General features: G+C 41.4%; 1 protein-coding gene across 1 annotated transcript in view; it reads left to right on the top strand.

The window, feature by feature from the left end:
• LOC122558805 (protein transport protein Sec61 subunit alpha-like 1) overlaps nucleotides 1-24,530 on the top strand; it is a 29,355-nt gene extending 4,825 nt beyond the window's left edge. The window contains exons 3-12 of the mRNA XM_087994059.1: nucleotides 2,980-3,045; nucleotides 3,503-3,581; nucleotides 5,798-5,929; nucleotides 8,222-8,331; nucleotides 11,759-11,912; nucleotides 12,726-12,886; nucleotides 14,163-14,360; nucleotides 14,819-15,010; nucleotides 16,650-16,726; nucleotides 22,522-24,530. Coding sequence (XP_087850185.1) covers nucleotides 2,980-3,045; nucleotides 3,503-3,581; nucleotides 5,798-5,929; nucleotides 8,222-8,331; nucleotides 11,759-11,912; nucleotides 12,726-12,886; nucleotides 14,163-14,360; nucleotides 14,819-15,010; nucleotides 16,650-16,726; nucleotides 22,522-22,708 — 1,356 coding nt within the window. The 3' untranslated portion in view covers nucleotides 22,709-24,530. The remainder of the gene's footprint in view (nucleotides 1-2,979; nucleotides 3,046-3,502; nucleotides 3,582-5,797; nucleotides 5,930-8,221; nucleotides 8,332-11,758; nucleotides 11,913-12,725; nucleotides 12,887-14,162; nucleotides 14,361-14,818; nucleotides 15,011-16,649; nucleotides 16,727-22,521) is intronic.
• Nucleotides 24,531-26,836: the final 2,306 nt, after the last annotated feature.

The raw sequence follows: 26,836 nt of genomic DNA, 5'->3' as shown, positions 1-26,836 counted from the left end.
GCCCTGCTATCGTAAGGATGTAGTTAAATTGGTAAGAGTGCAGAAAAGATTTACCAGGATATGAGGGTTTGAGTTATAAGCAGAGGCTGGGAATATTTTCACTGGAGTGTAGAGGTTAACAAAAATCTGTGGGGTCTAGTTAAGGTGAATAGCAAAGGTCTTTTCCCCAAGAGAACTCAAAACTAGAGGGCATAATTTTCTCAGATATGTGGAATAAACTGCCAGAGAAAGTGGTAGATGCAGATGCACCTACAACATTTTAAAAAACATTTGGACAGGTACATGAAGGGGAAGGTTGAGAGAAATGAATCGAGCAGCAAGTGAGGCTAGTTTGGTTTGGGAAACGTGGTTGGCATGGGCAAGTTAGACTGAAGGGTCAGTTTCCGTGCTGTCTGACTCTATGCTGGATGTTCATCATTAATCCAGTAATATTGAAGGCAAATGACTAAATTCTACCAAATTTGTGCAGGAATTAAACCATGGACCCTTGGCTCATGTGACAGTACTTGAAAGCACCTAACATTGTAAAGCTACAAAATCTGTCTCTTTCTCAGTTAAGTTTCTGGTCTGCTCAGTGCATTCAGTTTAAAACTTTAGCTCTCATTGGCCAGGTTCAAGTTTGTTTATTCTAACCCATGCCGCTGGGAGTACAATGTATATTTCCTGTCTCCAGGTATAAACAAGGGATTAAAACAGCGCAGGTGTGGTTGGCTGACTCCTCCATGTGTTTTTAAATGTCTCCTAATCTGTTTTGGGAGTACACTTACCTGTAACTATTAATACTTACAAGTTGTATTTAAAATTCTCAAATTATGCTAATCTCTTTTTTGCTTTAAAATTTCCAGTAGATAGAATTAGTCATAGAAACAGTGTATGTGCCAACTCTCAAAAAACAAACTATTAATCCCACTTACCTGCACTTGATCCGTGTCATGCAAAGTCGAGGAAGCTGACACTGTGGATATGGAAAATCAGAGGTAAAGTCAAAAGCCATGTCCTCAGTGCTGCATTGCAGTTAGAAGTTGGTTACAGCTGGATACACTCTGATCTTAACCATGGTGGTTTTTCATGGTAAAGAAGTATTACAATGTGTAACTTCATTTGGAACAAAGCTGAGTTTTACAGGTTTGAAGTAGTGTTTGCATTCTGTGGTATGACAATTAAATAACAGGTACTAGCAGGGCTCTTAATTGCCAATAATCCAGAGGGGACACTGCAGACTTCCCCAAAACGTCTATTTAGTTGCCTATCAAAACAGATATTCTACTTGTGTAAGGCCAACATTCATTGCCTATTCCTTAGAACCACTGTCTTAAATGTAACAGAATACATTTCTGGGCCTTTTTTTTTTGAGGGTCCAACGACTGCAACAGATCAGGAAAGCGGCTCATCTTGCAGAATTGGTAATGAGCAATCAACGTTAACCAAACCACTTTATGCCCATATCCCATGAACATGTAGAAATAAAATCCCTGAGCTGCAGTAATGGGATTTGTGCTCATGTCCCCAGGTTTTTACTCCATTAATATGACTGATCTTTTGCGCCCAGGCAATAAATCCATCATCTTGACCAAATTGAAGGGGGAGCTTCTTGTTAGTTTGATGACAATATAAATTTCTGTTACTTATTTTGAAAAGCACAAATGAAAAATGGTTGGATGAAAGAAGTGGCACGGTGGCTCAGTGGTTAGCACTGCTGCCTCACAGCACCAGGGACCCAGGTTCAATTCCCACCTCCGGCAACTGTCTGTGGAGTTTGCACATTTTCCCCGTGTCTGCGTGTTCTGGTTTCCTCCCACAGTCCAAAGATATGCAGATTAGGTGAATTAGCCATTCTAAGTTGCCCGTAGCGTTGGGTGGATTAGTCAGTGGGAAGTGGGTCTGGGTGGGTTGCTCTTCGGAGGGTTGGTGTGGACTTGTTGGGCCAAAGGGCCTGTTTCCACACTCTAGGGAATCTAATCATCTAATAAATTCTAGTGTGCAAGACACTTTATAAAACAAAAGGATTAGAAGTATCCAAATATTTGGGATGTTGATTATTTGGAACTGTAAAATTTAGCATTGGATACTAAATTAGATTGATCATATAGTCTGGATATTCTGATCTAACGTATTTAGAATTCTCCTAATTACTTCACTCACTAACTGGGTAGATTATTTCAAAGTCTATGACCTTGTAAAGGTTTTTCCCAGTTCTCTTCCTTAAGGTTACTTTTATTTTTCAGTAGATTAAATTTGGCTTGTTTTGTGGCCTGACTTGCCCTGAAATATAATTTTGGGTTTACCTTGCGTGTACCATTCAATATTGATGATGGCTGTGTATATTGCAAGTCCTGTTTTAATGCTGTCTGCTTGCAGCTCCCATCCTTTGGCATCGGCAAATGCCCTGATTGAAACTTCTAGGGCAGATTTTGTTCGATGGGGAGAGAAGCTATAAGCCTGTTCCATACAAATGTTTGTAAAAGTGTGAAAAGGTTTTACATTGAAAAAGATGCAGCTCAATCAACAATTCCAAGAGCCGTTTCTGAAATTAATTACTATCACAGTTTAAAGATGAAGGGGTGGTAGGCCACTTAGCTCCGGGATGAGATATTTCTTCACCCAGAGATGGTGAGCCTAAGGAATCCTCTACCACAGTGGTTCAGGCCAAACATTTAATATTTTTCAAGGAGAGAGATGTAGCTTTTGGTGTAAAGGGGTTCAGAGTTTGGGAAGAAAGCAGGAACATGGTAATATTTGGATGATTAGCCACGATCATATTGAATGGCAGAGCAGGCTTGAAGGACCGAGTAATCTATTCCTGTTAAGTTTCCATGTTTCTGCTAACCAGGCATATTAAAAGATATTAAAGTTTGGTGATGGAGTAAAGGTGCATGCTAAGCAGCTGATATACTTCAATGATAAAAGGGCTGAATAAGCTCTTCATCTTACTGTTAAACCCACAAAATTTTACTATGTTCTAATTTTTTGTTTTTCTAGATTCAATTTAGAGAGAAAGTACTATGGACAGCAATTACACTCTTCATCTTCTTAGTCTGTTGCCAGGTCTGTTCAAGTTACTTGTTCACTTGACACCATTGAGCATTTTGTTTGGAAATCTAAGTTTTCATTTCAAGATGGTTTGCTAAACTTGGTCAATTTTTAAAGCTGTATGATTATTAAATAAAAATGTTAAGTGGGAATCTGTGAAGAGGAGAAATTAGCCCTCTTGTTCAGGGATGGAGTATAGCTGAATGTTAAAAATATTTTTAATTGGATTTCCTAATACTTGCTTTGAGTGTACAGAAGAACCTTGATTATCTGTAGGACACGGACGGGGAGTATTTTGTTCGGTTGATCGAATTCTGGATAATCTAATTCCCGATAATATAGTTTAGCCATGCATCGGGACCTTGCGATCTTGCCGGATAATAGAGGTTCCTCTGTAAATATAATTTCACTGTAAACCTGCTGCAGGAAACCTGGGATTACTTATTTAATATTTTGTTTTTAAACTCTTCAGATTCCTTTATTTGGTATCATGTCCTCAGACTCCGCAGATCCTTTCTACTGGATGAGAGTTATTTTGGCTTCAAATAGAGGTAATGGAAGTTTATTTTAGGAATTATCGTAACATTGACCATTAGGGTAGAGGAGTGGCACTTGCGAATTACCTCCACTTTGTCTCTACTGGTAGATGAGGTATTGTGTCCGTGAATGTTCGTTCCTTACAGTTGAGTCAAAATGTGGCACTGGAAAAGCAGCAGGTCAGGCAGCATCAGAAGAGCAGAAGATGCAACATTTTGGGCATAAGCCCTTCATTAGGGCCACATCATTAAATTGGAACTAAATGATATTCTCCCTTCTCTCTGTAATGGGGAAAGGAAGGAGATTAGCTAATGTGACAGCACCAGTCTCTGTAGCTCTAGTATTGTTCACTGAGGACTATCAGTCCTCTAGGTTTCTCTCACCTGCACATAAATATCTGGTACCCAAGTTTGTATTTCCTTTGAGTGGCAGGTTTGAAATCCAGTACTAATACTGTGCGTATGGGATACTTCCTTAATCATGTTCTGGTGCCATAAATTGAATTATTCCTGAGTTGTTCTTGAGCGGACAGTTGCTTGAGGTTCCAGCGCATTCCGAACATCTCGTTAAATCACTGAAACAGGAGGATTGTCTTCTGAATAATGTTGCTTAAATGTGTATGCTTGATGGAGGTTGGATTCATAATTATAGTGCATACGCAACAGAGAAACTTACCAATTGTCTTGACTATCCTGTGCCTTTGCTTATGCTCCATTTCAGCCTACTCCTAACTTGTATCCAAATTTCATTTTTTTTTCCTCTTAACTGCATCTGTACTATTCACATCAACTACCTGCTGTGGTAGTAAATGCCATGTTCTTCCCAATGTAAAGAAGATTCTCTGAATTCCCTATTGGATCTCTTACTGGTGACCTTGTATCAGCCTCTAGTCGTGCTATTTCCTACAGAGAACGTTCTGTCTGTATTGAAAATTTTAAATAAAGACCTCTCTATTAGGTCAATAGAGATGGTCAAGAAAGATTTTTCCTTTTGAAATCCATGCTTTTCATTTCTAAATTATCCTTTCTCTGGTTTAGAGGGTTTCCATTAATTTTCCCACCTCTAATTCCCTGGGTATGGTCTGTCCTCCAATATGAGAACTACAGGAACTGTCTACCAGTTATCTGGCACTAATGCTTTTTCCAACAAATTATTGCATCTGTCCTAATTCCTCTGCTATCTCTTCACTAGATTCGTTTTAAGATGCGCGTGTTGTCTCTGAGTCATGAATTTTATCCAGAGTTACAAATAAGGTTATCCATTTAGGACAGATGAGAATTATTTTTGTCGGCTGGTTGACACCCTGAAAAGTGGAAACAGCATTTTTGGACATTCCTTTTAAAGCCGAGGTGGATCCTTGATAAGCAAGGGGGTTATTGGGGCTAAGGGGAAGTACGGAGAAATCAGGCCAGCCATGATCCCATTGATTATTGAGGCAAGTTTGAGGGAATGAATGGCCTACTCCGTTCGATTGTTTGCGCGTTCATTAACACTCCTTTTCTATTTTAAATGTCCTTCTACTGGTGACCATCTCATCGTTCAGTGTTTACCAATTATATTTTCGTCCAATACTAAGGCAAACAGTTGTTACCATCTCTGCAACTACTCATTATCTGTGGTTTTATCCATTCCAAGCCTTAAATGTCCTAGTCTAGTTACAATCTTTATTTCTTACTTGTAAAATATTTCCCTTTTATGACCCTTGATAAAGTTTATTGCATAGTGCCCCTTTGACTTTTCTGATTTAACTCGTTCGCTCATTTCTCATCATTCGCTCCTCTGTGTACCTTGCTTTTGATTCCTTAACGCTCAAGTTTCTTTTATTTTTATGTTCGGCCATATAGTCTCACTTGTTTAGTTTGTCCTTTTGTATCTGTTTCTTTAACAGACAAGCTAGTTTACATTGTAACTTTGGTAAACATTTTTTTGTGCACTTTTTAAAATTCCATTTGTTTCCTCCGTGATGAACAATGCAACTAGCTGTCTGCCACGTCTCAAACTTCTGTCCTCAAGAAACTATCTATTTAGAAGAGTTGCTTCTCTATTGTATTTCGTGATCTTTCCCCAGATTACGTTGCACAGTATAAATGTTTTTAACTTTTATTTAATGTCACTGGAACTTGTTTGAAAAGCCGAATGGTTACCACCACTGTACATTGTAGTTGAATAGTACTAAATGTAGTAATGGAACATGATTGTTAGTGATATTAAAAAAGCGTTTTAAATTTAGGTACACTGATGGAACTTGGTATTTCGCCGATTGTCACTTCTGGTCTCATCATGCAGCTTCTGGCAGGTGCAAAGATTATTGAAGTTGGTGACACTCCCAAAGACAGAGCTCTCTTCAATGGAGCACAGAAACGTGAGTATCATGATCCAGTTTGATATGCTGCAACTGGTCACTTTTTTGTAATATTACAAGGTATTAACACAGCATTCATCTTAACAGATCCATGCCAGCGTTTGTGTGCTATGTGAACCATCTTAGCAAGTTTTGAGAAGATTTGTAGCTCAGGTTGAGGTTTTGGCTGTAGGTTTGCTCGCTGAGCTGAAAGGTTCATTACCTTACTAGGTAACATCTTCAGTGGGCCTCATGTGAAGCAATGCTGAAAATTCCTGCTTTCTATTTATATTTGGGTTGGTGATGTCATTACCTCTGGTGATGTTCTTGCCTGTGGTGAAGTCACTGCATGTTCCTTTTCTCAGGGGGTGGTAGCTGGGGTATAACTCATGGGCGGCACGGTAGCACAGTGGTTAGCACTGCTCCTTCACAGCGCCAGAGACCCGGGTTCAATTCCCGCCTCAGGCGACTCTGTGTGGAGTTTGCACATTCTCCCCGTGTCTGCGTGGGTTTCCTCCGGGTGCTCCGGTTTCCTCCGGGTGCTCCGGTTTCCTCCCACAATCCAAAAATGTGCAGGGGTTAGGTGAATTGGCCATGCTAAATTGCCCGTAGTGTTAGGTGAAGGGGTAAATGTAGGAGAATGGGTCTGGGTGGGTTACGCTTCGGCAGGTCAGTGTGGACTTGTTGGGCCGAAGGGCCTGTTTCCACACTGTAAGTAATCTAATCTAAAAAAAAACTGTTTTGTTGTTAGCATTCCAGTTGGAATACCATGATTCTAGGAATTTTCGTGCGTGTCTTTGTTTGGCTTGTCCTAGGATGGGTGTATTGTCCCAGTCGAAGTGGTGTCCTTCCTCATCCGTATGTGAGGACACTAGTGAGAGAGGGTCATGTCTTTTTGTGGCTAGTTGGTGTTCATGTATCCAGGTGGCTAGTTTTCTGCCTGTTTGTCCAATGTAGTGACTACTCAGACCCCTTGGCATTGTGGTAGCCCACATTAAAACAGCAGCTAATGAACTTAAAAGACCCTATACAGACAATGAGCAAAACTAGCATCATTTACAATATACTGTGCAAGGACTGTTTCTGCCAGTGTTTTCATATCTTGTTCAGTACAGGTAATCTGAATTCACTTACCTTTTTGATGTAACATATTTTTGCTGGACCTTGATCTTTGGATAGTTGAGGTTCCTCTGTATTTTTCCAGTTTGCTTTATGTACTATTACTTTGAGAGAATTTCACTGTAAACACATTGCAGGAAATCTGCAATTACTGATGAACTTCTGCCAGTTCGGTTCAGTTTTTAAACTGACTTGCTGGAAACCATAATGCTGCCCGTCAGTTGGAAACTGCTTAGTCTGAGTGGCTTTCAGGAAAGCTGTCTGTTTAATTGTTCTTCAGTGGCCAAACTATGGTCTTCCCACAACAGGATCAGGTGCAGGAGATGATTAGATTCCCTACAATGTGGAAACAGGCCCTTCGGCCCAACAGGTCCACACCGACTCTCTGAAGAGTAACCCACTCAGACCCATTCCCCTACCCTAAATTTACCCCTGACTAATGCACCTAACACTATGGGACAATTTAGCATGGCCAATTCACCTGGCTTGCACATCTTGAGATTACGGGAGAAAACCAAGCATCCGGAGGAAACCCACGCAAACACGGAGAATGTGCAAACTCGACACAGACAGTCGCCTGAGGCAGGAATCAAACCTGGGTCCCTGGTGCTGTGAGGCAGCAGTGCTAACCACTGAGCCACCGTGCCACCCATCAATGGTTTGGGAGTGGGAGGGTATGAGACTGATATTAAGTTGAATATAAATTGTATGCACACATCTATATGAATCACAAAATACCACTAGCAAGCTGAACAGGATCTAACCGAGCTGTTGTTCTGAAACCCAATCTTCTATTGAAGGTGTGAAGCACCTTGGGGCATTTTATGACATTCAGGGTGTTATGGAAGTTTTAAATGGGTCCTAGGTGCTAACCACTGATGTCATATCAGATCTGGCAATTACCGTTTCAAAAATAAGGCACCTCACATTTAAGAGTCTTGATTCTTTGGAGCTCTTTCATCTTGAAAAGATGATGGAAGAAGAGCAAGATGATCAAAGGAGTGAATGGTTGCAGGGGTAGGCTGGAATGTGGATTTGGAGTTATAATCTGATCTGTTTTTTTTTATGATGCAGCAGGCTCAATGGGGTGACTAGTCTGCGTCTGCTCGATTTTCCTTCTGTATATTTGCATCTTGTCGGCTTTTCACCAGAGGTCTGGTATACACTTTAATTGTGAATACTTTCACCCTGCAGTTTTTGGTATGATCATCACTATTGGACAAGCCATTGTGTATGTCATGACTGGGATGTATGGAGATCCATCAGAAATGGGAGCAGGCATCTGTCTACTGATCATTATTCAGGTAAAGCTGTGGGTGGTTGACATGTCTTCTGGCAATTCCTCTGTGGTAAAATGTCTAATTTTTATCTTTTGAAATCAGCCATGCACAGATTTTTGTTCTGAACTTTATCTTGAGATTTGAAGATGAGAATGTTGAGTTGAACTAAACTCAACAGTTTCCAATTACAAATCCTCACTGAAATAAGTTGTGTCTATGGAACAGATTCCGAGAGAGATGTTGGGAGCATTTTTGATCCATTTAAATCGAAATTAGATTGAGAAACAAACTTGTAAGGAGATCTCAGCTATCTGTAGAAATAATAGTTATGTTAGGGGATTTTAACTTTCCAAACTTAGACTGGGATTGCCATAGTGTTAAGGGTTTAGATGGAGAGGAATTAAGTGTGTACAAAATTTTCTGATTCAGTATGTAGATGTACCTACTAGAGAAGGTGCATAACTTGACCTACTCTTGGGAAATAGGGCAGGTGACTGAGGTGTCAGTGGAGGAGCACTCTGGGGCCAGCGACCATAATTCTGTTAGATTTTAAATCGTAATGGAAGAGGATAGACCAGATCTAAAAATTGAAGTTCTAAATTGGAGAAAGGCCAATTATGGCTGTATTTGGCAAGAACTTTCAAAAGCTAATTGGGGGCAGATGTTCACAGGTAAAGGGACGACTGGAAAATGGGAAGCCTTCAGAACTGAGAGAACGAGAATCCAGAGAAAGTATATTTCTGTTAGGGTGAAAGGAAACATTGGTAGGTATAGGGAATGTTAGATGACTAAAGAAATTGAGGGTTAGGTTAGGAAAAAGAAGGAAGCATATGTCAGATATAGACAGGATAGATCGAATGAATCCTTAGAGTATAAAGAAAGTAGGAGTATATTTAAGATGGCAATCAGGAGGGCAAAACGGGGATGTGAGATAACTTTGGCAAATAGAATTGAGGAGAATCCAAATGGTTTTTACAAATACATTAAGGACAAAAGGGTAATTAGGGAGAGAATGTGGCCCCTCAAAGATCAGCAAGGTGGCCTTTGTGTGGGGCCGCAAAAATGGGACAGATGCTAAAGGAGTATCTTGCAGCAGTATTTACTGCATAAAAGGATATGGAAGATATAGAATGTAGGGAAATAGATGGTGACATCTTTAAAAATGTCCATATTACAGAAGAGGAAGTGCTGGATGTCTTGAAATGCATAAAGGTGAATAAATCCCAGGACCTGATCAGGTGTACCCTAGGACTCTGGGAAGTTAGAGAAGTGAATGCTGGGCCTCTTGCTGAGATTTTTGTATCATTGATGGTCACAGGTGAGGTGCCGGAAGACTGGAGGTTGGCTAACGTGGTGCCGCTGCTTAAGAATGGTTGTAAGGACATGCCAGGGAACTGTAGACCAGTGAGCCTGACGTCGGTGGTGGGCAAGTTGTTGGGGGGAATCCTGAGGGTCAGGACATGCATGTATTTGGAAAGGCAAGGACTGATTGGGGATAGTCAGCATGGCGTTGTGCATGGGAAATAATGTCTCAAACTTGATTTGAGTTTTTTGAAGAAGTAACAAAGAGGATTGAGGGCAGAGAAGTAGATGTGATCTATATGGACTTCAGTAAGGTGTTCAACAAGGTTCCCCATGGGATACTGGTGAGCAAGGTTAGATCTCTCAGAACACAGGGAGAACTAGCCATTTGGATACAGAACTGGCTCAAAGGTGGAAGACAGAGGGTGGTGGTGGAAGGTTGTTTTTCAGACTGGAGGCCTGTGACCAATGGAGTGCCACAAGGATCAGTGCTGGGTCCTCTACTTCCTGTCATTTGGATGCGAGCATAAGAAGTACAGTTAGTAAGTTTGCAGATGACACCAAAATTGGAGGTGTAGTGGACAACGAAGAGGGTTACCCTAGATTACAACAGGATCTGGACCAGATGGGCCAATGGGCTGAGAAGTGACAGATGGAGTTTAATTCATATAAATGTGAGGTGTTGCATTTTGGGAAAACCAATCTTAGCAGGACTTGTACACTTAATGATAAGGTCCAAGGGAGTGTTGCTGAATAAAGACCTTGGAGCACAGGTTCATAGCTCCTTGAAAGTGAAGTCATAGGTAGATAGGATAGTGAAGAAGGCATTTGGTATGCTTTCCTTTATTAGTCAGAGTATTGAGCTGAAAATGTGTTTTTGGAAAAGCGCAGCAGGTCAGGCAGCATCCAGGGAACAGGAGAATCGACGTTTCGGGCATAAGCCCTTCTTCAGGAGTATTGAGTACAGGAGTTGGGATGTCATGTTGCGGCTATACAGGACATTGGTTAGGCCACTGTTGGAATATTGCATGCAATTCTCGTCTCCTTCCTATCGGAAAGATGTTGTGAAACTTGAAAGGGTTCAGAAAAGATTTACGAGGATGTTGCCAGGGTTGGAGGGTTTGAGCTGTAGGGAGAGGCTGAACAAGCTAGGGCTGTTTCCCCTGGAGCGTCGGAGGCTGAGAGGTGACCTTATAGAGGTTTACAAAATTGAGGGGCATGGATAAGCTAAATAAGCCAAGTCTTTTCCCTGGGGTCAGGGAGTCTTGAACTTGAGGGCATAAGTTTAGGGTGAGAGGGGAAAGATAAGAGACCTAAGGGGCAACTGTTTCACGCAGAGGGTGGTACGTGTATGGAATAAGCTGCCACGAAGTGATGGAAGCTGGTACAATTGCAACATTTAAGAGGCATTTGGATGGGTATATGAATAAGAAGGGTTTGGAGGGATATGGGCTGGCTGCTGGCAGGTGGGACTAGATTGGATTGGGATATCTGGTCTGCATGGACAGTTTGGACTGAAGGGTCTGTTTCCATGCTGTACATCTGTGGGTGGTACGGTGGCACAGTGGTTAGCACTGCTGCCTCAGTGCCAGACACCTGGGTTCACTTCCAGCCTCGGACAACTGTCTGTGTGGAGTTTGTACATACTCCCCATGTCTGCGTGGGTTTCCTCCGGGTGCTCCGGTTTCCTCCCACAGTCTAAACATTGCCAGGTTAGGTAAATTGGCCATGTTAAATTGCCCGTAATGTTAGGTGAAGGGGTAAATGGATCTTGGTGGGTTGCTTTCGGAGGGTCAGTGTGGACTTGTTGGGCCTGTTTCCACACTGTAAGTAATCTAATCTAATCTCTATGACTCTATCTATCTGAAAAAAAATTCTGAATCTAATGAGTAATGAGAAGTGAAATATAGCTGTTTAATTATATTGATCTTCCTCCTGTTTTGAATGTTGTTTAAGCAGCCAATATTACTCTTGCCTACTGTAGAAAACCATGGAATTGCTCATTTGCTGGAGTGTGTAATTTTCAAGTGTTTAACTTTCAGTAAATAGTAATCATTTCAAGTTTTGAGCTGTTCCAATCGAGCTGCATAGCTTTTTCCTTCCAGAATTTCACTGGGCTTTATCGAAGGGTTTTTAATTTCTTTTTCAGCTGTTTGTTGCTGGGTTGATTGTGTTGCTGCTGGATGAACTGCTGCAGAAAGGGTATGGTCTTGGATCTGGTATCTCTCTCTTCATTGCTACAAATATCTGTGAGACCATTGTGTGGAAAGCTTTTAGCCCAACCACCGTGAACACAGGAAGAGGTAAACAATTGCTTTACACTTATACAGCAATCTTGTTATAAACTGGCACCTAAGGGACCAGGAGTGTGCCATTTGACCAAATGTTTGGGTTAGAGTAGTAGCAATATACAGCACGGAAACGAACCCTTCAATCCAACTTGTCCATCCTGAGCAAATATGCTTTTTGAATCTAGTCCCAGCATTTGGCCCATATCCTGCTAAACTCTTCCTATTCATACACCCATCCAGATGTCTTTTAAATATTATAATTGTACCAGCCTTCTTCTTTTCCTCTGTCAGCATGTACCATATACACACTACCCTCTGTGTGAAAACATTGCTCCTTGGGGGCCTTTTTATATCTTGCCCCTCTCACCGTAAACCTATGCCTTCTAGTTCTTGACCCCTCTCTTTCCCCCCCCCCCCCCCCCCCCAGAAAACATTGAAGAGCTCCACATAATTTAAATAAAAACACACATTAATAATAGAAATATGGATGTAGGTTTGCTCGCTGAGCTGGAAGGTTTGTTTTCATATGAAAATGAACCTTCCAGCTCAGCGAGCAAACCTACATCCAGCTCCTCAACCTGAGCTCCAAATCTTCTCAAATACAAATGTAATGGCAGAGTGTATACACGTCGCGGTTATACTTTATCACATTTTGTAAAAAAGTGCAGTTTCGCCTTTAAATAAAACTTATTGACCGAGAACCTCCTCACTTGCACCCTCAATTAGACATTGACTGACTATTTTTATTACATTGTAACTCTGTGCAGCCCTTGCTCCTTACAATCTAATATTTATCCACTTCCATGTGGTTTCTGTTTTCAACAGGGACAGAGTTTGAGGGATCGATTATTGCCTTGTTCCATCTCCTGGCCACACGGCAGGACAAAGTCCGTGCTCTTCGTGAAGCCTTTTATCGTCAGAACCTGCCAAATCTGATGAACCTTATTGCCACCATCTTTGTTTTTGCAGTAGTGATATACTTTCAGGTGAGTGGTGAAATAGGGCTGTCAAAAATCAAATGGAAAATCTTTAGATAACCTGAAGTGCACAATGTTTAAGTTTAATTGATAGAAGCATTGAGAGGTTGAAACTGTCCTTGTTTTAGCTTTTTTTTCCCCATCTTCACTCCAGGATAGTTTGCACATCTGGCGGCGTTTGTGGAGAGAGAAATCCAATTAACTTCAGGTCAATGAACCATTCATTGGAACTGAAATGTTAACACTCTCCACAGATGTGACCCAACTGGAGTCTTTCCCAACATTTATTTATAGCATCAGTTCTATTTTGCTTTTTTGTTTTTATGTTGCAGTTGTATTTGATTTTGTCTTTTCATGATCAAGGTAGTGTAGTATATATTTACTCTACCTGGGGAGAGGGCATGGATAAGCTGGAGCTTTAAAACCGACTGGGTCAGTGTGAAAGGCAGTTTCTGATTCCTGAAGAGTGTTTGTTTGTGAACAATTGGCTCCATCTCTCAGCGGTTTTCTGGGTGAGAAGCCATTTAGTTCCAGCCAGCCCATGGCTTGAAGAATGTGATTATGGTAATAGGTGCAGAGAGCAGATCAACGGGATGCTGTCAGGAATGGCAAACTTTGGTGAAGTCTAGATTTGATGACTAGATTTGATTTTACTTTGGAACAACAGCCGAGAGAGAATTCGAGCGTATAAAAACTAGAACTACTAGAATGGACACGAAGGTCCTATTTCCATGAGCAGAAAAGTTGATAAAGAAGGATTTAGGTATACAGCTGCTTTTAGAAGGATCAGAGGGGAATTCAGGAGAAGTCTTTTCACTAATGGGGTGAGTTTGAAGTGGGATGTTGTGCCCGGGAACATCACCTGAAAGGGAAGTAGCAGAAACTTTCCCTGCATTTAAATAATACTTGGGTATGTATTTGAAATGTCTTGATATTCTGGGCTACAGGCCTAGAGCTTGAGCGGGATTAACAATGATAACTGTTTGCTTAGGGACAGCAGGTAGAATGATCTCGTTCTGTTCTGTAATGCTCTGCTAGGTCTTCGAAATTTAGTGAGAGCATTAGGTTTTGGTTTATTCCAATTATCTCTGCTTTAGGTAAAGAAAAGACAAAGGCAGAAATTGCAAGAAAAGCTCAGCACATCTGGCGGCATCTGTGGAGAGAAATCTGCTAACGATCTTTCCTCAGAACTAGAAAATTAAGTTTTACTGGTCGTAATTTTTAAACTTGTGTTAATCACTTCAATAATAATCAGGATTAAAGCACCTTTGTTTGCACATTACAGGGCTTCAGAGTGGATCTCCCAATCAAGTCTGCCCGTTACCGTGGACAATACAACACCTATCCCATCAAGCTTTTCTACACCTCCAACATTCCTATCATTCTCCAGTCTGCTCTAGTCTCCAATCTGTATGTCATCTCTCAGATGTTGTCTACAAGATTCAGCGGCAATTTTCTAGTCAATCTGTTGGGGACATGGTCTGTAAGTACAGATTTTTGATAGAGATACAAAAAACACATCTTTTTTAAATCAAAAACCTCAAGTAGTGAACAAACCAAATTTAATCAAATTGGTACGGTCTTGTATTTTCATGTGATCTCAAAGACAATACATGAATGCCATTTGTATCACCTTGATTCATCAGTTGAGATGGGAAGCCTGTATTTTCTCCAGTTCCACAAGGCTAATATAGTCATACAGCACAGAAACAGACCCTTCGGTCCAACAGTCCATGCCTAATCCCAAAATAATCTAGTCTCATCTGCCTGCACTTGGGTATTCCTCCAAACACAACTTATTTGTGTATTTATTGAATGTCTTTTAGCGATGAGGAGAAAGTAAAGTATGGCCAAGTTATAACATGAAATTGGGTTTTCCCAGTAAACTGGGATTGCCCTTGCACCCCATTCTTCTCAACAAAATTATTTTTGCTTTTGAAGGATAACACTGGTGGTGGTCCAGCCCGTGCGTATCCAGTTGGAGGTCTGTGCTATTACCTGTCCCCTCCAGAGTCATTCAGTTCGGTGTTGGATGACCCTGTTCATGCGGTGATTTATATTGTCTTCATGTTGGGCTCCTGTGCTTTCTTCTCCAAGACCTGGATCGAGGTGTCTGGTTCTTCTGCCAAAGATGTAAGTGACCACACAGTGCAAATGTATTTTCTCTCTGGGAATCTTGCCATTAGCTCCCTCCTGATATTTGTTTTGAAATATTGTAACCTTACTCAGTCCCCCATGGACCTAGATTTGATTTCATTCTGGTTTTGAGTGCATTTTGGATCCCATTATTAAACTGTTAATTTAGCACTAAAGACAATCACCCTCAAACCACAAGTTGACTCATGTAAAATTGTCTGACACAATGGAGCAGGTAACATTTGAGAGAGTGGCATATCTTTGACACTTGCTGGACCTAATCCTTCAGTAATTTGTGCTAATATTAATTTCTGTCTTCAGAATCATTAAAGTTGCAACGCAAATGGAGGCCATTCGGCCTCTTGTCCCTGATGGTTTTCTGATGTTTCTCCTAGAATATTTCATTTCTCTTCAGATTGTTATCCAATTTATTTTTTTGAAAATCGCTATTGAATCTGTCTCCATTATATTGCCCAACAGTATATTCTAGATCCTAATCACTCCCTATATAAATTATCTCCTTGAGTTATCTCTGAACAAAACATGAACAGTATAGAAAAGAACAATTGCAAGTTTTGGTTTACTTTTTCAAACTGTTTTGATAGACTGATGACTCACTGAGGGTATCTAGTTGGACAGCATCCAAGTTCTGTGTCCATCAATGCTGAGTTTGAAATGACCACCTTTAACTTCATGGGTAATGATGCAATCACTGCTGTGGCCCCCAGAGGAGTCGTCCCTCTAAGCAATCCCCCTAGCAGTTGAATAGCTCGCTGATGCTTCATCGCAAAAATACACATCACAAGAATGTAGCTGCACGTGGAACTGTCATGAGCATGGAGTAGAGTGCAAAGAGGTTCTAAATGGCAGTTCCTGCTGTCTTTTGCCTGTCCCCTCACTCCTTGAGATGTGGGATTTGCACACAGGATGGGAAGATGAACGTTTGGCTGAACTGAACTCTAATTTGAGTCAAAACCATGCTGATCCACAGTGCTGTAATCTGGTCTGCCAGGTTGGTATTTTCCTTTTGTTAAAGGAAACATTAGCACACCAATTTGAACATTATTACTTTGAAGGATCCAAATGGTGAGACACTCAATTGATGTTACTGTGAACTGGGCTCCATGGTACAGTGTGGTCTGGTGATGGCTTTAGAAGTCTTTGTAACAGGATCACTCCCTTGTCAAACACACAGAAGAGTGGACAATAACTGAACACATTTCCTCCTGTTTCACTTGTTTTCCCACCGGCTTTTGTGTGATTGGGTGAGACTTAACAAAAACCTGTGCAGTAAACAACTTCTTGGAAACCTGGTGATTTGGATGGGTTTAAACATGTCACTGAGTTGACTCCGTAGTGGTTAAAGCTCATCAATTGATCTATCATGTTGTTTTATCTTCACTTTGTGCTGTAATGAGTGCCTCGTTGGCCAATGTTATCTTGATCCAGTGATTGAAGGTGATGAGTTTCCATCCAGCTGCTGTCTGTTTATATCTTTTTGAATTTGTTGGAATAATTGGATTGCTGGTTTTGGTCCAAAGTTAATACAGTAATGGGCTTGTATCGATAAAGTCTTAAGCATTCTCTGGTGTCACAACAGTATCAAACTGGACTGTTCTTTCTCATTGATTTGCAGGTAGCCAAACAGCTAAAAGAACAGCAGATGGTGATGCGAGGACATAGAGAGACCTCAATGGTCCATGAACTTAACAGGTGAGTCATATAACAGTTATATCTTTCCCTTAAAATGCTAATCATTTCCATATCAGTGTTGGATTGATGCGTGTGATCTGATCAGATGTGTGCTGGTTCATAAATACTTGGGTAGAGATGTAATTCCCATCCTATGCTATCAAGTAGTACAATGCAGTTTGAAGTATTGAGGTCAGGGCGAGTTTGACTGTTGAGCCGATCGTGCCATTCAATGCAGTCACGGCTGATTAAACACTTAATGCCTTTTACCATTTTTTTGACAGTATTGCATTAGCGGTTTGGATGGAAGGATGCCCCTAGGCCTGATGGGTCACATTTTAGGATATTAAAAGTAGCAATAGAATTAATTGATGTGCTGGTAATAATCTTCCAAGAATTATTAGCTTCTAGAAAAGTCCCAGAGGATTGGAATACTGGCACTGTAGCACCCTAATTCTGAACGGGAGGGAGATGACAAGCTGGTAACTATGTTGGTCGGCTTAGTAGCTGTCACTGGAAAATTGTTTTTGAAGGATCTAATTGCAAAGCACCAGCCAGTTTCACAACAGTTTCTGTCCTACTGTTAGAACACTGAATGGACACTCCAACTCTTAACATTCGTCTGTACCTGTGTTTTTGCTGCTATTTACTTAGCTGTGCTACTTAACTCTGTGATCTGCATGTACTGCTTGCTCGACAAAGCTTTTCATTGTGCCTCAGTGCACATGACAATAAATTCAATTCAATTTAGAAATACATATGATCAAGCAGAGTCAATATGGCTTTGTGAAGGGGAAATCATGCCTGACAAATTAGTGTTTGGGAAGATGACAAGCAGGATAGGTCTAAGAAACCAGTGGACTTTTATGCTTTGGATTATCAGAAGATGTTCAGTAAGGTACTACAAGTACACAATCCTTTTATCCAAAATCCTCAGGGCCAGCCGGTTTTCGGAATTTGGAATTTATCGGATTTTGGAATAAGTGACAGTTTTGTGGTGAAATACGTGGCTCGAGTGGTTGTGGAGTTGGGTTAACTGTTTGCACACCAAACAACCTTGTTAGGGAGAAAAAACACTTCTCGAAAAAGCTTTGGATTTCGGATGAAGGATCGTGTATACACCAGTTTGTCTCCATGCCATTTGTCATTCTGACTCAGTAATATAGCGCTGTTCCTTCAGTGTCAGTCACACAGAATGGAATGGACCCTTCAATCCAACCAGTCCATGCCAACTACAATCTCCAAACTAAATTAGTCCCATTTGACTGCGTTCAGCCTATATCCTTCCAAACCTGTCCTGTTCAAAACTTATCCAAATATCTTAAACGATAGAACTCTCCTCTGGGTGCTCTGGTTTCCTCCCACTGTCCGAAGATGTGCATGTTAGGTGAACTGGGCCATGCTAAATTGCCTTTTGTGTTCAGGGGTGTGTAGGCTAAGTGCATCAGTCAAGGGAAATGTAGAGTAATAGGTTAGGAGAGTGGATCTGGGTGGGTTACTCTTCAGAGGTTCAGTGTGGACTTGGGCCAAATGGCCTGTTTCCCCACTGTAGGGATTCTATAATTCTATATCCACAACCACCCCTTCCTCCACATGTTCATTCAACTTCCCCCTAATGGTCTTTTGGGTGTACCTACACTGTGGGCTGCAGTGGTTTAATAAGGCAACTCACCACCACCATCAGGGCTACTAGAGACAAGCAATAAATACTGCTTCACCCAGTGATGCCCAAATCCCATCATAGTTTTTAAAACAAAACTGCGTAATATAAAAGCCCATAGTGTTGGAGGCAATAATTATTCTCCTTGGATAGTGTATTCACTAACTTTTAGACCGAATTGGGATAAGAGGAGTTTTTTCAGGCTGGCAACCTGCAGCTGGCGAGAGTTATGGGGATGAATGCTGGGGTCATGATTCATTACAATGTGTTGTAATGACTTGGGAGAGCCTGAATGTACTATAGCCTGTTTATAGAAAAATACTGAAATAGGTGGAAAGGCAAGTGATCTGTATGACCGTCTACAGAGGGATATTGACAGGTTAAGTGAGTGCATTCCAACTGCAAAGTTTTTGTCCAAGCTGGAAAAATTTGAAGTTATGCATCTTAGTAAGAAGAAAAGAGGAGCTGAATATTTAGAGATGGGCAGGCTGGGAAGTGGATTTACAGATGATCAGATCATCTGTGACCTTGAATGGGAGAGCAAACTCAATGGGTTGAGTAGCCCACTCCTCCTGTGTTTAAGGATCTTTGATGTGAGGCGATACATTTTGGTGGGGCATTTCATGTTTCGGGTATTGGCAGAAATCTTTGAATTCTAGCAGGACAACTTAACACTGCAGTTAATGAAACAAATGGCCTCTTGTAACTTCATTTTGTAAAGCCCAAAGTACAAACCTGAAAATGTGTTGCTGGAAAAGTGCAGCAGGTCAGGCAGCATCCAAGGAGCAGGAGAATCGACATTTTGGGCATGAACCCTCATGCCTGAAACATCGATTCTCCTGCTCCTTGGATGCTGCCTGACCTGCTGCGCTTTTCCAGCAACACATTTTCAGCTCTGATCTCCAGCATCTGCAGTCCTCACTTTCTCCCCAGAGTACAAAAGCCAAGACGGTTATATTAAACATTTTTTTAAAGCTGAGTATTGAAACCATCTGAGCTGGAGCAAGTGTAATTCTGGGCTCTTCTCTTTAGGAAGGATGTGGAAGCTTTACAGAGAGCTTTATAAGTGATTCTTGGGATGAGGAATTAATTAACAGGAAGAGACTGGTGGCTGTTCTTAACATCTGAGATTAAGGAGAAATTTGATTTGAGGTGTTTATAGTCATGAAGTGTAAGTGAAATCCATGAAGTAAAAATGGAGTGAATAGGAACCGATTTCAAGATTATTGGAGGATAAATAACCATAGGTGCAGATTTACAGTTACTGGCAAAAAAAAAATCAAAGGCAGGAAAAGCTATTTAATGCAGTGAGTGGTTTGCCTCTGGGATGTACTGTCTGATAGGATATTAAGTATAGATTCGATAGCAATCTTCCTTAAAGAATTAGATAAATACCTGAAAGAGGGAGAGTTTGAAGGTTTGAGAAGCCGGGCATTGGGCAAATGGGATTGTCCTTTTAAAGGATCAAACGGGTGATTATAGCTGCCTGTGTGCTATACTGTTCTATAATCGCTGCTGTCACTTGGAAATATGGAGCAGACTCCCATATTCTGAAAGTACTAGACTGTCTGTCCGCAATCTTTTCCACATCTACCCAATCAAGTTTTCTTGGAATTGTTTCAATAAGGTCACTTTTTTCATCTTAACAGTAGTGAGTACAGGCCCAACCCACTTGTCATTAGACAGTCCCTCCATACCCAGATTAACCTTGTGAACTTACTCTTATTGGAGACAATCCAGAGTTTCTTTCCTTAGATGAAGGGACCAAAACTGTAACTGTATACCAGCTTTGGTCTGACTCCAACCTTGTATAGTTTTAGCAGGATCTCCAACTTTCATACTGCATTCCTTATTTGTACTGAATTTGTATGTAACTCTTATGGTTCATGCACAAGGGACTCCTAAATCTCACACTGCTGTAGCTTTTTACTTTCTTGCTCTATTTAAATAATATTCAGCTCTTCTGTTCCTCCTTCCAAAATGCATAACCTCCTTTCCTAAAATATCTTCCATCTCGCAAGTTTTTACCACATACTTAATCAGTCTGTCTCCCTCTGCAGGCTCTGTTATCCTCGCCACTTGCCTCTTCACCACCACCCCTCTTTTTCTCTCTCTCCCCCCCATTTAAAACAATTTCTAGCATTATTTAAGGAAAGCTCATGATAGTGGAAATCTATTTCTAAGGTTGTAGGTGGATGTAGTGAAAAATACCAAAACAGCTTTTATTTGGTTCTTAACCTGTGCAGCCATGGCAGTGTTGCTGTTGTTCACCTGAGTTGCCCTCCATGTGTTCCAGCTGCTGCAGTCCCTTTAGTGATGGTGGTAATTTCTGGAATGCCGTCTGGTTTAGGGAGTGATTGCTGGGAAAAGTCACAATACTTAAATAGGTGGACAGGCATCAATGTGTTTTGGCACAGCTAATCTAAGATTTGGTTCTCTATTCTAAGAAGCAATAACATCCACGGTTGATTTTTCGGCAGTAATGTTAAAAGCTTTCCATCTGAACAGTTTGAATTGTAGCCAGAAATATGGTGCATTAGGACATGGTTCTCTTGGAAGATGGAGCACAGATGAACAACAGGGAGGGATGCACGTGATTTGAACGGAAAAGTATTTCACATTGTTTTCATTAATGTCAGAACAAACTGGACATAGCCATCTGCTGCTCATTGTGTTCAGTGTTTCCATTTCCTTGCACTGTCATTCCTGTTGAGTACATGAGGATGTACAGCGCAGAAACAGACACTTTAGTCCAACTTCTCCATGCCAAACAGATCTCCTAAACTAATCTAATCCTATTTGCCAGCACTTGACCCATATCCCTCTAAACCCTTCCTATTCATATACCCATCCAGATGCTGCTTAAATGTTGTAAGTCTCCTCTGGCAGCTCATTCCATACACGCACCACCCCGTGAAAAAGTTGCCCCTTATATCCTTTTTTAAAACTTCCCCTCTCACCTTAAACTTACGCTTTCTAGTTTTGGATGCCCCCTATCCTAGGGAAAAGATCTTGGTCTATTTTACCCTATCTGTACTCATGATTTTATAAAGCTATATATGGTCACACACTCTACTCCAGGGAAAATAGCCCTGGCCTATTCAGTGTCTCATTCCAAATGTGGCAACGTCCTTGTAAATCTTTTCTGAATCCTTTCAAGTTTCACAACATCCTCCCTCTAGGGAGACGAGAATTGAATGCACTATTCCAAAAGTGGCCTAACCAGCAAAATAAACTCCATCTGGTCAAGGTCCTGGTGTACTCTGAGGTAACCTTCTTTGCTGTCCACTACATCTCCAATTTTGCTGTCACCTGCAAACTTACTAACCATTACCTCCTGTGTTCACATCCAAATCATTTCTATAAATGATGAAAACCAGTGGAACCAACACCAATCCACAGGGTGATCATGTAACTGCACATACATTTAATGTTGTGCCTACTGAGATGATGATTGGCAATTCTGAGGAATAGATATTACAAAGTATGAGTTAAAAACAATAGAACTTCCAAAGGGATTGTGAGAAAATCTCCATCACTGATCAGCCTACTTGTGGTCTATGGGATTATTGATTTTGGCTGAATAGTTGGAGGGGATACTGTGGCTTCACAGTGCAGGTTTGGGAGCCTTAACCTATCAGTCTCTGCTTACATAGGACACAGGCTGTTAGCCAAAGAATATTGAAAACTCAGCCACCGTGCCACCTAAATAGGGACTCCGTTGTTATCATTGCTGTCTCAGTGCCAGGAACCCGGATTCGATTCCAGCCTTGGGCGTCTGTCTGTCTGGAGTTTGCACTTTCTCCCAGTGTCTGCGTGGGTTCCCTCTGGATGCTCTGGTTTTGTCCCACAGTCCGAGGATGTGCAGGTTAGGGTGAATTGGCCTTGCTAAATTGCCCATAGTGACCAGGGATGAGTAGGTTAGGTGGATTAGCCATGGGAAAGCAAGGTTACAGTAATAGGGTAGGGGGTGAGTCTGGGTGACATTCTCTTCAGAGTTGGTGTGGACTGTTGGGCCAAATGGTCTGGTCTGTTTGCACACTGGAGGGATCCTATGAATTCTATTTTAAGTAGAATCATTAGTTTTATTTAACATTGCAATATTTTGAATATTCTGCAAATTGTATTTAAGCATGGTCACCTTTTTGTTTTGCAGGTATATTCCCACTGCTGCAGCATTCGGAGGCCTGTGTATTGGTGCACTCTCAGTACTTGCTGACTTTCTGGGAGCCATTGGTTCTGGGACTGGTATCTTATTGGCAGTGACCATCATTTACCAGTACTTTGAGATCTTTGTGAAAGAGCAGAGTGAAGTGGGAAGCATGGGAGCCCTGCTCTTCTAACAATGTACCGACTCTCCTATCCTTTTGATTGTTTGATAGTGTCCAGTCGAGAGATTTCTGAATTATCACAGCAGGGAAGAACATTTCTGACCCCTTTCTCACCCAGGGTAACTTTTTTTTCAATTTTGAGAATTCACCACTGAGTGGCTTAGGGCTATTCTGCTTTTCATTTGCTTTTGATATCGAGAGCTGAAAAAAAGCATATTTGGAATCTGTTTTGTTTAAATTATGGTTAAGAGCACAAATTTCCACCAAGGGAAAGTTGTATATGCATGTGGAGTGAGTCTGTGTGTGTGCGCACGAACCTGTGTATTCTTTCACTGATTCAAACTTGCAACTGAAGGATCCAGGCGGAATGGAGGTTCCTTCTGAATTGAAGCTTCTCATTGCCTCAGTAGATACATTGTTATCAGGTATCCAGGTCAAGTGGTCTCTGGTTTGCTCTCTGATTATTTCCTGGCCTCATAACTGGAATACTGCGGTGGACAGTTGTGAAGGGAACACCAGACAGTACTCCTCCACCGTTATCCACAGCAATCACTGGGAATGGATGTGGAGGTCACAGGGATCAGGCTCCAATCCTGCTCTGGTGTAACTTGAGGTCAATATAGCAGTATCGAAGCTCCGACACAAAGGCCTTGTTACCATGGGCTGTTACCTCAGCAGAGAGTTGGCCTCCTGGGACGAAGACTGAGCTGAACATCACAGCTTTGTCCTGGATGTGATGTCAGGAGGCCTGTATTAAACTATCCACCTACAACTATTCAGTATCGTATTAAGGTGCTGTTAATTAATTTACCTCTTTCCTAATTTCTTTCTTTTGACCGTTTTTAAGATGTGGTCAGTGCAGTTACAACAGGTTGATATCTTTCCTTTCAGAGAAAGCATGAACGTCTCCATAACAGTCACTAAATGTCAGTGTCGGGTTTGATAGTGGATGCGCCAGCAAATTTATTGGCCTTTCTAAGGTTAGGAGTGATGGGAGGTGCAAGTTTCTTCACTGTATTGCGGTTATTTGGTATAACCAGCTGTCAGGTGCTGGATGTAGTTGTTTAGCTTTTTAAACAGAAATGGTTGAACCTTAAGGTGCACAGGAGTTCTCTTGGTTTGAAAATTCGAGTTTAAATAAAATTTGACGTAGCTTCTTAAACAAATACGGAATTTTTTTCTGTAGCCTCTTTCCCTTTCCCACCAGTTAAGAAACCAATTGGAGTTTCTGGGAATTTTTAATTCCAGTTCTTGCTGGGCCCAGCTAGGTGGGTGTGTGTTTGCGTGTGTGTATGGTGTTACCTGCTCCTGATTTATTCTTCAATGCATCTTGTTGTGTTGCATTTGGACATATCGGGACGACGTACAATGCTCACTCCCTCTTTGGTCAAATTGTCCAGGTTTGTGCAAAAGGAATGGCCATGGGGGGAATGCAAGGTGACGTTACAGTTCTCTCTCCTGGGGAGGGTACGGAATGGCTGGTATTCTGAGCATATTTTTAAGTACAGGGGCCCATTTAATAAATTTGCTGGCATCTGTCTCCAAACCTCACTTTAAGTAGAATAACTTTTGTATGTAATTCTCAGCACCTGTATGAAAACCAATCTTCCTCTGCCCTGTTGTGATAATGATGTTTTTAAAAGACTCTTGCTGAACAGTGTAAAAACATTTCTGGATTTCTCTTTCAATCCATAGTTCCAGTTTTGGGAAAAAAGTGGAATTTCTATGCATTCCCACCAGTTGGCAGCAACTAAACCTCATTAAGCAGTGTTTGTTCTCCAGAACTTGACGACTTCAAACCCTGTCTTTATAAATAAAGTGTTTTGGAAAAGTATTGAATGGTGTTTCTAACTGACCTTAATACATGAGTGATTTTGTGAATGCTCGTGGGCAATGTGTCAGGACATTTTAACCAACCAGTTTATGCTCTGCACAGATTAACCTTATTCTCACCTCAGGAGAATAAGGACCTGATTTATGAATTTGTTGTCCTTCACCCGTCAGACAGAGCTTTAAGAAAATGCACGCATTTTTAAACTGGTTATAATGGACTCAAAGTTAGTACCCTGACTATATTTTCATACATTTGACATTCAAATTCTGTCTCCTACAAGCACTTCTGTTACAGCTCAGTCCTGAAGGTACTTGATCTGTGTTCCTAGAGGGCGTGATGTGACTGCTTGAGTAGCTGATGTACCCACTGAAGCTCTGTAGGATATTTACCCAGGGCAGTGTCACTGCTAGCCACATTCTCAGTTTGCAGCAAATGTCACCTTTTTAAGCATTGTGGTTTGGTAGTGGTGTGTACAGGTCTGTCACTGTAATATTGGAATGCTGATGGCAAGAAGTTTATGAATAAATGGTACATGTCTAAGAGGACACAGGACAGTACTGGTGAGAACCAGTCAGTCACTAACAGCTGTATAGTTCTGGTGAGGATAGGTCTGCCACTATAACAGAGGTATAGTACTAGGGCATATAATTGAGGGGTGATAGATTTAAGATAGATGTCAGAGGCAGGTGGATGCCCTACCTGCCAATGTAGTTTAAATCTCCCTAATATGGCTGAGTTAACAAGTGTTGGGTAAGCATGAATGATGGGAAATTGTAGGGGGATGATCTTAGATGAGTTCACTGGTCAGTGCAACATCAAGGGCTGCAGGGCCTGTTCTGTGCTGTGTTGTTCTGTTCTCTAAAGTCTCACTCTAACTTGGAGCTAGAACACTGGTGACAGGTCAGTCACTGCACAACATATTTCTGTTGTGGGGAGTCTGTCATTGTAAGAGACCAGTACAATCCTGGTGATTGCAGAATTTGTTGCTGTAACTTAAGACTAACTGGCAGATGGCACCAAACCCATACCTGAGTGCCATCATACAAACCAGGAATGAGGAGGCCACTTGGCCCTTCGAGCCTGCTGCCCCATTCAATAAGATCACAGCTGATCCAACTTTTAATCTCAACTCTACATTGCATATCCCTGGTAATGTCCCCCCCCCCCCCCCCCCCCCCGAGTCATCCCTCTGCCTTAACAATCCACTGCCTTTTGAGGGAGGGAATTCCAAAAAGACCGGACCCTCCAATGTTTCATATGTTTGAAGTGGGGGCCCACCTTGTTCACACATTGAGACCTTGTTCTAGATTCCCCCTAGTAAGAGACTAGTACTGAAGGTGCAGTGTCAGAATGAAGGGGCAACCCTTAGAACTGCAAGGAGGAATTTCTTCAGCCAAAGGGTGATTAATCTGTGGAATTTCTTGCTACAGAGGCCAAGTCATTGATCTCACCTTAAACCTATGCCCTCCGGTTTTGGACTCCGATACCCCACTTGGTTATTCACCCTATCCATTCTTCTCAATTTTATAAACCTCTATAAAGTCACCACTCGGCCTCCAATTCTCTGGAGTGAACAAAAACTCCAACCTATTTAGCCTCACTGTAACCACCTTTAATTTTCCCCAATGTCCCTAAGACAGATATAGGTTAACCTGTCTATAGTCTGTGTTGTCTCTCCTTTTTTTTTTTGAATAGAAGAGTCCCAGTTTTTGTTTTCCAATTTGATGGGGCTTTTCCAGAATCACGTTTGAGAACTTCAAACCAATTACGAGCCCAGCAGCTATCTCTTTTACCCATCCCAGAATGAAGCCCATCGGACCTTAGGGCTTGACAGATTTCAGTTCAAAGTTTCCGCTATACCCTTTCCCTGGAATTCCTTGGTTCTTTCCTTGGTCCCTTTCATATTTTGATTCACAAATATTTCTGGGATATAGTTTGCAACCTCTACAGTGCACACAGGTGTGAAAAATGCATTCAATTCATCTGCAAATTCCCTTTTTTCCATTATTAAATCCCAGACACACTGCTTACTGTCTTTTCCCCTTCAAGTTTCTCACTCCGATATTAAATGGAGAAATTTCTGAAGGAGAAACTTAATCTTCATTTCCAGAAACAAGGCTTGTTTTCTTTGGAGCAGAGAAGGTTGTGGTGGAATCTAATAGAGGTGTATAAGATTCTGATGAGCATGGACAGATGACTAGGAAGCAGCTATTCACCTTAGCTGAAGGGTCAATGACCAGGGATGTATAATTTTAAAGTGAAAAGCAGGAGGTTTTGAGGGGATTTGAGAAAAGGGGACTTGAAGG

Source organism: Chiloscyllium plagiosum, unplaced genomic scaffold, assembly GCF_037043375.1.
Source record: "Chiloscyllium plagiosum isolate Xiang-an unplaced genomic scaffold, Cpla_swu_hap1 HiC_scaffold_14, whole genome shotgun sequence".
Taxonomy (NCBI): domain Eukaryota; kingdom Metazoa; phylum Chordata; class Chondrichthyes; order Orectolobiformes; family Hemiscylliidae; genus Chiloscyllium; species Chiloscyllium plagiosum.
This window is presented reverse-complemented; position numbering and strand designations above follow the sequence as displayed.